A 13,384-nucleotide genomic window follows, 5' to 3' on the forward strand; every position below is an offset into this window, starting at 1 on the left:
AGCAACTGTGGTGGTTGTGACTTTGGGCAAAGCTTCACAAACTATTGAGCAATTGTAGATAAAATCTGAGTGAAAATGGAAATGTGACTATAGATGGGATGGCCTTTGAGGGTAGATAGGATGTGTTGATCATAGGCCCGGGCCTATCTTTTCACACTCTATTTGCCTTCTCAGTGGCTGGGCCTGGATAGTTTCAGCCCCATGGCCCCACGGAGTGGTGGAAGGAGGACCAAGGCAGAGTTTGAATGCTGAAGATGGGTGCAGGGCCACCACATTGACCTGGACCCTTGTTTTCAGAATTGATTAAAATGCAATAAATGTGTGTATGTCTTTGTGAGGTTATAAAGTTTGTTCTCCTTGAGTACAGTCTAGGAAAACAGAGCCACCAAGCTCCTGGTAGAAGAGGTACAGAGCTATAAGCCTTCCCTAGTCGTGGGGCCCTGACGCCCTTATAGACGCAAGCTTGTGACCTGACGTGAACAGGCCTGACGTGGTGATGTCAGGACAGGTCAATGGTCCAGCGAGGATGGCAGAGCGAGGCTGTACTGTGGAGCCCTGGCTGCAGCTGCCCTTCCTCTTCTCTCCTCGATTGGGGTGCCCTTGGAGTCCTCCCTAGTAGTGGACGCAGTAGAGATGGACACTTCCACTGATCCTGAGCTCCCGCAGCTGCTCCAGGGCTTTCTGATCCAGGCTGGTGGCCCCCAGCCCTTGCCCATTGAGTGCCAGCTTCAGCCCTCCCTCCTGGCACAGAAGCAGTACCTGGTAAGAAGAACCTGATTGGGTGGTGGGCTTCCAGACAAACCCTCCCTGCTGTACCACTAGAGAAATCCTCCTCTAATGAGGGGACACAATGATCAGAGACAGTCAGGTCCAGGGGTTAAAGTTCACCATCTGCAATGTTGCTTTCCACTGGGAAATGTTCTCAGTCCTGGTTAAACGCTGGAGCCATAAAGGGAACTCGAGATCAGGTCTCATGAAGCTCAGGCTGGCCTCAAGCTTCCTATGTAGCTGAGACTAGCCTTGAACTCCTGATCCTTCTGCCTCTACTTTCCAAGGCCTGGCATTACAGGTGTGCTCTGTCACACCTGGCCATTAGAGGCTTAGGGGAGCTTTTAAAGACAACGGATGCTTGGCCCCACCTGCATTCATTATGCCTGTGTTTCTGGGTCCAGCATCTCTGGCATCAGTATAGAGTACTGAAGGCCAATGTCTGGACAGTCTCTCTGTGGGACTGGCTCTGGCTACCTAGCTCCAGGGTATTGGTCTGCTCATTGATACCCAGATGCAGCCCATAGTCTCCCAGATCACTATGGGAATAGGCTCCAGAAGAGATGTGATGGCTCAGACCTACCTCGAAGAATCGCTGGGGGTAAAAGAGGAAGGGGGCTGAGATCAGCTTCTTTCGTCCCCAGGAGGAGACCCAGGCCAGTGTTCTGTCTGTGAAGGAAGCTCTGAGTGTCACAGGAACACGGGTGGCCCCATCCCTCAGGCTCAGGGTGAAACTACAGGACACAGGAAGAGAAGTGGATCAGTCTCTGTTGCCTTCAGGCTGTTGTGTCTCTGAAGCAGAAGGCTGGAGGCAGAGACTCCAGGACTAGAGGAGGGTGTCAGGTGTCCTTCCCTAATTTTTTTCTGCTATTCTTTTGAAACAGGCTCCCTCCCTGAGCTTCTCAGTGAGGCTAGAGGCCAGCAGGCTCCAGTGTTCTTCTTGTCTCTGTCTCCATGGGTGCTGGGGATTATGAGTGTACCTGGATTGTTCCATGGGTGCTGATGTCTGAACTCCAGCCCTCGTGTTGTATTGGGAGAGTTCCTAGATGCTGAGCCATCTCTCCAGCTCCAGAGTTTTAATGGGCATCTAGAGGGAATCTCTTACCGAGAGATTGAATGTGGTCAGGGTGACATTAGGGGACACTGAAGCCTCTAGTCTAAATGGATCTAAGCTACAGGTCAGGGTTTGAGTATCCACTGGAGGGGAAGCCAGGAAGCATCCATTTTCTAACTGCCTCTAGGTTCTGGCTCCCAAACACTTCCTTTCTAGGGTAGCTTGGTTGTTTCCTAAACCAAGCATTGCGAAAAAGTAGGAGGCCATATCCCCTATCTGGGTCTCAACTACAAAGGTTCCTTTCTGGGACTTGTGATGTGAAGCTAGTTCACTCCACAGGGACGCAGCACCCATGACTGGAGCTACCGTTCCCAGCCCCAACCCTGGTCACGATCTCTGCAACCTGGGCTAACTTACTTCTCTTTCCTCTGCTCTAATAAGCGGCGAAATGGTGATGCTGGAAACTTAACCACAGGGCCCTTCCTTCCTTCCTTCCTTCCTTCCTTCTTTCTTTCCTTCCCTCCCTCCTTCCTTCCTTTTTCCCTCCCTTCCTCCTTCCCTCCTTCCCTCCCTCCCTCCCTCTCTCCCTCCCTCCCTCCCTCCCTCCCTCCCTCCCTCCTGTCCTTTCTTAGAAATTAAATACTTACTCTTTCGGTTCTTGCAAGACCAGTCCTCGAACTACGATGACTTGCCCAGGCCAGAGACCCTGAGGAAGAGTACGTGAGCAGGGCACCTCCTGACAGAGATAGAAAATGACTGAGATGGTGATCATAGGGGTGTCAGGGTCCCTCACCAGCAGGCTACCCTCAGGGACCCAGGGACACCAGGGTAGGTGAGTTTCTCTAGAGGCTTGCAACTAGGAGACTCAGTCCTGCCATATAGTAAGCACCTGCTGTAGACCTGCTGAGAGCTTCCTCGGGCCCCTCCAGGTTGCGCTCAGTGTCCTGGTGCCTTCTACAGATGTGCTCTGAACCGTATACAGCAGGCATGCGGCAGTTTGTCACTCTGACACCTATGAGCAACTGGAGGTCTGGGACTGGATGGACCCCCCCTAGCCTAATGCTTGGCACTGAGCCGGTCACAGGGTAGTATTAAATACCCGTTTGCAGAGTAAGTGAAGAGGGGAAGATGAACCTGGAGTTCAGCCTAGAGCTGCCTCACCCTCCCACTAATGTGGTGTTCCACAGAGAGAGGGAGTCCGGGAAGTCAGGGAGCTGAAATGGGTCTACGCTCTAGGAGAGTCCTGGAGCAGGGCTACTTACCAGTCTGGGGCTATACAGCAGGAAGGGCTGAAGGAGACAAAGAAGCAGGGGAGGCTGTTAGCATTTGTCTGGGCAAAGAGGTCTTCCTACTTTGCTTGCATTGGGGGACACAGAGTTTGTGCCTCTCCTAGCAGCAGGTGAGCGATTGGACTCCCAATGGGGGATCCTTTGAATCTTAAGATACCCCTCTCTGAGTGGTGCGGAAGAGGTGGAAGGAGGGTGGAGCGGCCATCCCATGTCTCTAGTAAGGTCATGGCTCTCATCTCCCTCTTTTGTCCTGTGAAGCCAACCTCAGTCATCTTGCAGGGTTGGTCTGAGGAGCTAAAACTCCATAGAAAGTATCTTCCAATGGGCATCATGGGCCTCTGCAGGTAGCTAGATACCTTGGAGATAGGAGAGGAGAAGCAAATCTGGGCTTTCCAGGGACTTAAGGGAGCCAGGCATATTGCCGGTGTCCACAGCAGTGAGGGGAGGGTCAGTTGGGCCTTGTGTGACCATGTGCAGGGAGGACAGAGGCCAGCTGGCGTCTAAGCATGACTGTCCAGCCTTGCTCCCCAAAGACTCAGATATCTGTGCTGGGGAGCCATCAAGCCTGACGACTGACTTCCTTCCCTGGATACATGTGGGGAAAGGAAACTCCTACAAATTGTCCTCTGACCTCCACACATGCATGGTTTCCTCATCATACACACATGGACACATTGTGTAGTCACACACACAAAATAAATAAATGTAATAAAAAACAGAAGAAAGGAACTCACATATCCAACTGGATACTCTCTGCTGCCTTCCACAAATGGCTGTTAAGAAAAAAAAAGCCACAATCCTTTGGGACCACTGTAAGTCCCTGTCTGCATCTCATGCCTTTTAAAGCTGGTGTGTTGAGCATTTCTATTCCTGGCCCCACCTCAGGTTTACTGAATCAACCCAGGGCTGTTTTTGGCAGCTCTAGGGTTTGAACCTAGGGCCTTCTGTTTGCCGGGGCAGTGCTCTACCACTGAGCCACACATTTAGCTGTGTTTTGAATAAGTTAATTGGGTAGACAGGGTCTATCTTTCAAACTGCAACTTGCATGGATCCTGATGTGCTGAATCCTTTGCTCCCTCAGTGACAAGCAGATTCCACTGTTAGGAAAGATTCTTGTCTATGGCTCCAGGGCTTCCTTACTGAAGTTACCTTCTCTTCTTCCCACCCCGTTCATTTCTGACACCTTGTGCACTTCGTCTCTCTCAGTTATCTGGGGCATGTAAGCTCTCCGTCTCTCAGTCTGGGGTGAGTGAGCGAGCCTCAGACCTGTCCAGATCAGGGGAAGTCAGAAGCCACCACTGACCCAGTCATGGCTCACTTACATTGCTGTTCAAGAATCCAACAGCCTTCACCAAAATGTCACCATATATGCCCAGGGTGTCCACACGTGACAGTGGGAGCCGGTAGCGGTAGTGAAGAAAATGCTGTCCATTAACACTCACCTGGAGAAGCAGACAGAGCCCAGCTGAAGAGCGGTCCACTGTTTACTGTTTGCATAATCTCTCCCAGGCCCTAGCATGCCCATGCCTTCCTAGATTCTACTTACTTTTTTCCAAACTCTGCAAGACAGGTGCATTGTGCAGATACACTTCTGTAATCTGCCCCAGGTTGGAGAGCTGTAGGTGGCAGAGCTGATCCAGAGCACTGTCCATGCGCTATGACAGAGCTCTCCCTTCCTAGCCAGTGTGAGTTGTCAGCATTATCATTGCTGCTGCCTGCTGGAGACCTGCTTTGGCAGGGGTCAGGTGGCAAAGAGAAAATATGGAGCCCTGGGGTTGGGGTTGGGGGTCGGGGTCGGGGTTGGGGAGAAGGACAAAATCTGAGGGTGAATCAGGAAAGCTGCCATCGAGCTTATTGAAACCGGTTACATCTTTTGTACTTAATTTAGCCACAGGCAAGATTGAACGCAGGCTCACTGATTCAGGGGCAAAAGTGGCCCTTCGTTATAGCATTTTTCTGAGACAAAAGTTTTGAGTTTGGCAAGTATCTAAATGCCTATTGTACTCAAAGGGTCAGCAGCTCCACCAGTAGCCCACTTATACCAATGGGGACTGCAAGTTGCTCCCGCCAGAGATAAGAATAACCGCTTTTAGCAAGTAGGAACTTTCCTCAAGTCCCTGAAGGAAAGGAGGCCTTTAACCAAATGCATGACTTTGGGAAAAGGACTTTTTCTGGGGCCCAGACACTTCACTACAATTTAAGAACAATTTTCACTCCTCTAGGTGTTGTTATTTCTATTACATCCGGGTTCCCACAGCCATCAGCATTCAGGCAGAATGCTTAGTCACCCCAGGCGTTAGTATTTCTGGGTCCCATGGCCTCGCATGCACCATCAGCATTCATGCAAACTGCCTAGTAACTCTAGGACTTTATGCCCTAGGTAATCTACGGGCAGAGTGGTCACTGTAATTGTGTGATGGGTCCATGTGAGCCCCTATGCGCATGTGCTAAACTGCTTTTAAAAAGCAGACACGCCCACTCCACGTTCTCTCACCACCTTGCTTTCAAACAAGCCTGTGCACCACCCCCTTTTTCCCTCCCCCTTCTCTTTATTAATAAAACTCTTAAAGTGGGTTTCATCGTATATCTTGTGGTCCATTCTCGTGCATGGTAATATCACTAGGGGCAGGATGCAGCATTTGTGCTGAGCTGTCCCCTAATTGCCTCCCTTGTGTCTTGGTCTCTTACTATATGGGCCTGTTCCCCTCATATGCTCCTGGGAGAGAGGATCAAGATGTCTTACTCTTTCCCCTTATTCCACTTTGATTTCTCTGTACTTATTAAATGAACTCTTGCCCTTAATGGCCTCAGGCCCTGGATCTGAATTGTAGGCATTTCATCCTTGGCGTCAAGTGTGTCCTTAGTAAACCTCTAACTTTCCTGTTCTTGGTGTAATCGCGAGGGCACAACAGGATTCCTGAGCACAGAATCATCCAGCTATATGGTTCCACGGTGGAGGGAAGTTTTTCCTAGGAATTATTTTGTTTAAAGAGGCTGCGGTTTTACACATTTTCATCCTTCAAAGCCCACATGGAATTTCCCAAAGGAAAAGACATAAGGGAACTCCCATAACACGTAGTGAGAATCATAAAAATGAAAGTTAAAAGGTGCTGGAGAATTGTCTACAATGTTGAATGCTAGAACTTTGTCAAACAGCAATGGTCGCCATGTGGTTCAGGGCAACCACCACCACCACCACCACTGTTATCACTGCCATTATCTTTCTTCTCCTCTTCCTTCTCCTATCTACAGGAAGGAAACCAAGGCTCAGGAAGTTGGGGATAATTCGTGTGCATTAGCACTTCCCTTCTACAGCAATCTTGTCCTATGGAGCCTTCTGAAGGTCTCATTATCTGTCTATTAGGCTCATATTGGAGGTCAAAGTCTGGGCATTAAGTACTCTCCCTGTCTCCTGCTGCCTCAGCTGTCAGGGGATTGTGACGGTACCCACCTCAGACCTTGTGGGGAGGACTTAATGGGCACAATTCTCACAAAGGGTTTAGCACAGTGCCCGACACCAAGCAGGAGCCCTCCAAGTGCTTGCCCTGACCATGGATTCTTCTGCCCGCTAGACCCAGGGGCCTTAGTGTTTTCTTACTGCTGTGTGGGCCCAGAGCAGCCTTAGCCCCCTCTCCACAGTGCTGTTTATCGCAGGGTCACGGAAAGTTGGACAAGAGAAGGAATGGTGTAGGGTGCCAGGCCTGGACTGCTTGATGCATCTCCTTTATACTTTATACTCACCTTCACCTCTTCGTTCTCAAAGAGAAAGAGGACGAGGAAGCTAGCACCTCTCTGCAGGGTGACACCAGGCCACCGGACCTCTTTCTGCCAGACTCCACCTTGAAGGGTGTTGCAGATGACATGGGGTTTGACAGTGTAGAAGCGAGGGTTGAAGTGGAAGGCAATATCTGGCCGAGGGTGCAGGCTGCACCCACATTGGAAGTCCACCTGAAACCTGGTGGCAGCGTTGTGTGATTTTTGAGAGGCCCTTCTGATCAGAGACCCATAGACATTCTGAAGATAGAGAGGAACCCCAGGTTGATGCCCCTAAATCTGGGCTCTACGAAGTCTTAGACAGTCCTTCTTACCTTTGTGCATGTAGAGGGACCACACCCTGCAGCATGATCATCTTGCCTGCATACAGGCCACCGAAAATTGTTGTGGTATAGGGAACCACCTGAACAGGGAAGAGAACCAGAACCGGGGTGAGAAGACTTAGAGGCGGAGCCAGGGACTTCTGTATGTAGGGGTGGGTGTGGTGGAGAGGAAAGACCAGGAAACTCAGCTTCTCCACTGTGAAGTCAATCTTGACTGTTAGCTTGATGAAATTTACAGATACTGCAGAAACACACTCTGGGGAACATCTGTGAGGGATTTTCTAGGTAAGGATAATTGAAGTGGGAAGACCCACCCTAAATGGGGGCAGTACCTTTTTGTAGGCTGCTCCCAGACCGAATAAAAAGGCAAAGACCAGTGTTGTACAAGCCTCGTGGCCTTCTATTCTTGACACTTGAGTTGTGAGAGTGGCACCTCCTACTACCTTCCTGGCAAGGGGACACATCTCCTATGGCTGGGAGCCAGAACAAAGCTTTCCTGCCTTAAGTTGCTTCTGCTAAGTATTTTTTTCACAGCAATAAGACAAAGTAGCTAATAAGCCTTCAAGAGAAAGTGTCCTTGTGGGGAAGAGCCAGTTTTCTCTGATATGCTGGGGTAAGTTACTTCTCTCATGGCTCTGACAAGATCCCCGACAAGAGCAGCTGAAGGAAGGGAGGGTTTCTTCTGCCTCACAGTTCCAGGGGCCAGTCCATCACGGCAATAGGAGCGTGAAGCAGTTGGTCACATATATTCCAGTCAGGATTCAAAGAAAGCTGGTGCTTAGCCTGAGGCAGGGCAGCTGGTGACATTGTATCCGGTCAGGATTCAGGCCACCATGAAAGCTGGTGCTTAGCCTGATGCACGCTTTTTTATTTAGACCAGGATTCAGCCCCCAGAATGGTGCCACCCCACACTCTGGGTGACTCTCATTACCTTGATTAATGGTGTCTAGATAATACCTCACAGGCTTATCTAGAGATTTGTTTCCATGGCAATTCTAAATCCCATCAAGTGGTTAGTCCAATGAACCATCACAGGTCTTCTCAAAGCTCTCCTGTCTTGGGCAGTGATGTCAAAACCACAATGTCTGGGGGAAGCCTATAATATAGCTTCATGGCCCTGTCAGAGCACCAACAGGCTACTGTGACCCCCACTGAGGAGTTCACCCACTGGATGCCACCCGGGAAGGAAACTGAGGACTGGTGAGTGTCCAGAGTTTAGGAGCTGAGAGGAGGAAAGAATGGAGAAGTTGGGACCAAGCTGACCCTGCTGTGAACTCTCAGAGACACCAGCAGTGGTCAGTCACCCCCGGGGCCCATCTTTTCTCACACAGAGGGTGCCTGGCTGCAGTGATATTTCATTTGTATTTTAATAAGTAAAGTTTGCCTGAGGATCAGCAAAGTAAACATCTACACTGGCCAGACCTATAGGCCAGGCAGCAATGACACACACCTTTAATCCCAGTAGCCACAGTAGCTTGCCATAGGAACCAGGCAGTAGTGGTGCATGCCCTTAATCTCAGAACTAGAGAGGATTATAAAATGGGAGGAGACAGCTCTCAGTCTCAGTCTCATTCTGAGGTTTCCTGGAGGCAGGATCGCCATTTCAGACTGAGGTCGAGGTAAGAACCAGTGGCTGGCTGTTTTGCTTTTCTGGTCTTCAGGTTGAACCCCAATTTCTGTCTCTGAGTTTTTATTAATCGTGCTACACCTGGCCTTCCTAAAGTACGCATACACTTTTCAACTCTTTCTGGGCGTGTTCCCTCTCACCCTTTTCTCTCTGTCTCCATCTGGACACTTTTTTGCTTTCCCTCTCCTGAGTTCTCGGAGCACTTAGCTCACGATGCTAGCTTGGTCCTTGGCTCCCTAGTATAGAGGCACTGGCTAGATATTTTCCCATTAAGATCATAGCCCCTTATAACTGGAGCCTCATTGCCTTTCCCTTCAACAGGCTCAGCAAGTATCTGAGCATTGTGGGAGCTCTGCAAAAGGCTTACCAACAGGCCAGCAGGTGAACCCCGTGGCGGGGTCACAGTGTCAGCCTTCATGTATTGCTTGTCAACACCCAGTGGCAATCAGAGAACCCAGACCACCCCAGGGAGCCCTCCAGGTGGTGGTTCTTAGCCTGTGAAGAGGCGATGGGCGCCCAGGAGATTTCCCGTACTTCAGCCCATTACTCAGGCACCTGGGGAGATGCCAGAGGCCAGGCTCTCCACATGGCATGGTGCCCACAGTTTTGCAGGACCCAGCAGCACAGTGGCTTCCAGTTCCCAGGCTCTTGGCAGAATGTGTTAATTAACTGAGAGATGGAGGCCTCTAGAGACGCGACGACGACCAAGCAGGGCAAGGTAATAACCAGTGCTCATTAGTGGCAGTGCCTGCTGGGAGCTTGGCCTTCTGTAGAGCATTGCTGGGCTGCAGTCTCCTGGGCACTGAACGGGAGGAAGGAGAGAAGGTTTTCCACTACTCCTGATTGGGAGCGTTCCCAGGCCCTTCCTTCCAGCTCGGAGAAGCAGCTTCCTTTAGTCGTTAGTGTCTCTCAACAATCCCACCTCCGTTCTTCTGGTCACCCCGCTCAGAAGAGACAAACTGAAGAGGCAAGGACCCTGGGAGCCCAATCACTCCCATGCAAGCTGGAATTTAGCTGATTCCTCAACTGAGTTAAGACTACTCACCGGGTGGAAGACCGGCGGCTGCAGGATGAAGTTGTCAGGAATCGGGTCCAGGTGTTCAGCCGCGGACATGGGAGCAGGCGGGGCAACTCCAACTCAGCGGCCAATCCTGATTCCAGCAGCGCTGTCCCCCACCGAATCTTTTCCAGGCAGGGTCTTCAGCCTCTGTAACAGCTGTTCAAGCTGTTAGTCTCACCTGTTCTTTATGGAGTCCTAATGCTTTTTGGAGCAGACCTGGGAAGGTCAGTGGTCCACCTCTAGGACCCATATCGGCCCCCGCTCCGCCCCCAGCCGTGGCGGTACACAGCAGCAGCTTTGAATGCTGCTAGCAGGAGCGCCTTGTCCAGGGGCTGGTAGCTGGCTCTCAGTCACGGGCCGGTTAACTAACCCATCTGTGTCTGAAGCACTCTGCCATCTCAAAGGGAAGCCTGGGGTTGGCTCCTTTCAGCGAGGGCTCACCTGGGCCTTCAGCGGGTCAGAGGAAGGGATGGTGGTGGTACACGTGTGCAGGTTCCTCGAGAGGCTCCGCCCCCAGCTCCCTGGCTCCTCCTGCCCTCATTCCCTTGCCTCTTTCCCTATGCCCCTTTCTCCCAGTTGTACAGTCCCTTGAGACCATTTCAGCATTAGCTGCAAATGCCAGGGACCAACTAGGGGTCACAAGAAAGTGGGGCCAGTAAAGGGAGAGGAGAGTTCCCTTGGGCTCAGACAGAGCAGCCTGGGCTGGTGGGAACTCAGCCTCTGCTCTTGCGTGTTGTGTCCTCCCACAAGTCATTTCTTCTCTCTGAACAGTCACTTCCCTTTGTTCACCTGTGGGTCAAGAGGGTGCCCATTGCCGGGTGTTGTGTTTGAGCCTGGGCCTAGAGAGCTGTGTTTTAGGAGAGGCCTCAAGGCCTGGTACAGATTCCAGTAAAGCTTCTCCTTTAAAAATAGCATAACTTCTCAACTTTAGCCTAACTTGTCTTTAGTCTAGTTAGTCTAACCGTGTCAGATTTGGCAGCAGGGAATTCCTGGCAGGACCAAGTGCGTGGGTGCAGAAAAGGAAAATAGTTCCTGGGACGGGGAGAGCAAGTGAGGGGCCTGCGCTGAGGGATCTGGATGGGCTACTTCACCTGATCTCCTCATCTAGAAGTTTGCCAGAGAGGTGAATTGTGGGGCCTCCACCCCAGGCCTACTGAAGAGGGTATTTTGGGGGTGAAGTTCAAGAACTGGCCCTGCAGGCAGTTCTGTTGTGCATGAATGTCTGAGAAGCCTCGACTTAGCTTGTAACTGAAAGCACAAGCCAGGGAGTTTGTTCAGCTCCTGCTGGGTAGGTGGAGCAGCAGAGCCAAAGGTATTTCTGTGGGAAATCCAGTCCCAGCCGTGTTCGGGATAAATAAATGCTATCTATGTACAGTGGGGAGGAGAAACTATAGGTGGAGAGACCAGTTGAGCCAGGATACAACGCCCTGCACTGTAGTCAGATCTGGGTCCCCAAGGCCAGTGGCGCCCTTCACCCACTCCACACTCGGTTCTGCTAGGAAACAGGGAGGATGTACTCATTCACCTGGGTTGCCACAACAAAACACAACAGACTGGGGGTGGGGCTGTAAACGACAGAATTCTGTTTTGTCTGTTCTGGAGGCTGGAAGTTGAAGATCAGGTGTTGTTGACAGGTTGGGTTTCTCCTGGGGTCTCTATCCTGGGGTGGCACACGGCTTCTTCTTGTTCTCAAACGGTTGTCTCTGCTCTCTGTGGCTGGGTTCTATTTTCCCTTTTATGTGAGGCTGCAATCATATTGGACTAGGGTACACCAACAAGACCTCATTTTTATCTTAATTATTTCCAGAAAGGCTGTGTCTATAAACACAATCACATTTCTAAAGTTCTAGGGGTCAGGATTCAGCATACAGTTTTTTTTAGAGGTCACAACTGGCCTGAATTAGGGCAGTGGTCTGTGCTCTCCTCCTCAACTCCAAGGTCCAGTGGTGAGGGGTGTGGCCAATGAGGGCCTTCTGGGGCAGTGGAGGAAGAAGGGTGGCATGATGCCTCTCTCTCTAGGTCATCTAGGTTTTGAACATCTGGGAGGGACCTGGGCAAGCTCAAAACACCCCAAGAATCCATTCTCCAGAACAAGAAAGGGGTCCTTAGTCACATAGGAGCCAGTCCACAACACCTGGGAACTAGATGGGATGATTAGAGGTGCGAACAGTAGGAGAAAAACTAGTCAGGAAGAGTAGACAGATCTTGGCAGCTGGCCCCACCCCCATTTAACCTAGCTGGAATTATTTTTGTGTATTTGGGGAAAAATCTTCACTTTTCTCAACATGAATAATCATTCTCACATATGAACATTCTTTCCTTTCCCAGTGATGAACAAGTCCCCTGTGTCTTGTGCTGGGTTTTCGTGAATGAGCAGAAGCGTTACCAACCACATTTTATCCCATTGCTCTTGTGGTATTCACTTACTTATCATTTTTATTTATGTTTAGTGTATGCCTGTATATGCCATTTGAGCGCAAATGCCCACAAAGGCATCAGATCCCCCATAGCTGGTGTATTGGCAGTTGTGAGCTACCCAATGAGGGCATTGTGGGTTTCTATCATTCTGCTTCATTCTCCGTTCCTAGACTGTTCCCATTAACTCCTGTTATCATCTATTTATTAGAATTTCTCCTAGACCCTTGTGGTTAAAATCATTCTCTTCAGAACAGTTATGTAAATAATTTGTAATATTGTCATGAATGTCTGTGACTCTTTCAGGCTAGTCACAAGGTGCGTTGGAAAGGCAACATCCTGTTCTTGAGAAGACTGAATTCATGGTCACACTTGAACCATCAAAGGCTTTAGGGGCTGAATCAGGTCCACTGTTTATTTTTAACAACATCCTCTCTGGCTCACCCAGAGGAAGATCAGGGGGAAGTTTTCCTGAAGTAATAACTATTTTATCCACAGCTCTGAGAAAGTAAAGCTAGAAGCAGCCAGCAATATGTTTTTTATAAAGAAAACGAGAAGAGCAGGTGGCATGTTTGTTCCTGGGGTCATGCCCAAAGTTATGCCGTGAACTATCCATTGGCCTTGCTAAATATGGGTCAGATTCTCCAGGGTCTTGTCACAAGGACAACTTGTGTGTGCTATTCTCAGGTCTTGTCCCCCGAAGAAGTCACACGGCTCCTGACATTAATCACTGATGAAATGTAAACCAATAAGACCTCTAACATATTCCTGGTAGAATTGAAAATTGATATTGTCAGTTAGAAAAAAGATAGTTTTTTTTTTATTTAAAGCTGAAAATTTATATGTACCCTTGGGTATCAAGTCTCAATAACTCTCTTGCATGAATATACCAAGACACAATTCAGGTTCCTTTCCAATTGCTTCAATTAAGGAGAAAGGCAAACAATCAAAGCTATCCACCCAGTAACTTTATCACCGGATCAATAAATCAAGGTATGACCACACAGTGGACTATTTTACAGTCTCTACAGTAATATGAATATGTGTATGTGTCTCTGTGACCACAATGGCCAT

At 49.8% G+C, this 13,384-nt stretch overlaps 1 protein-coding gene across 1 annotated transcript; it reads right to left on the minus strand.

The window, feature by feature from the left end:
- Nucleotides 1-612: 612 nt before the first annotated feature.
- Lgals12 (galectin 12) lies at nt 613-10,059 on the minus strand. The gene is made up of 9 exons (XM_038313346.1): nt 9,881-10,059; nt 7,200-7,288; nt 6,853-7,066; nt 4,434-4,553; nt 3,846-3,884; nt 3,085-3,111; nt 2,470-2,558; nt 1,352-1,502; nt 613-759 (listed from the first exon to the last, which is right to left on the minus strand). The coding sequence occupies exons 1-9, from the start codon at nt 9,947-9,949 to the stop codon at nt 613-615; spliced, it is 945 nt and encodes a 314-aa protein (XP_038169274.1). The 5' UTR covers nt 9,950-10,059.
- Nucleotides 10,060-13,384: the final 3,325 nt, after the last annotated feature.

This window comes from Arvicola amphibius, chromosome 1 (genome assembly GCF_903992535.2).
Source record: "Arvicola amphibius chromosome 1, mArvAmp1.2, whole genome shotgun sequence".
NCBI classification, from domain to species: domain Eukaryota; kingdom Metazoa; phylum Chordata; class Mammalia; order Rodentia; family Cricetidae; genus Arvicola; species Arvicola amphibius.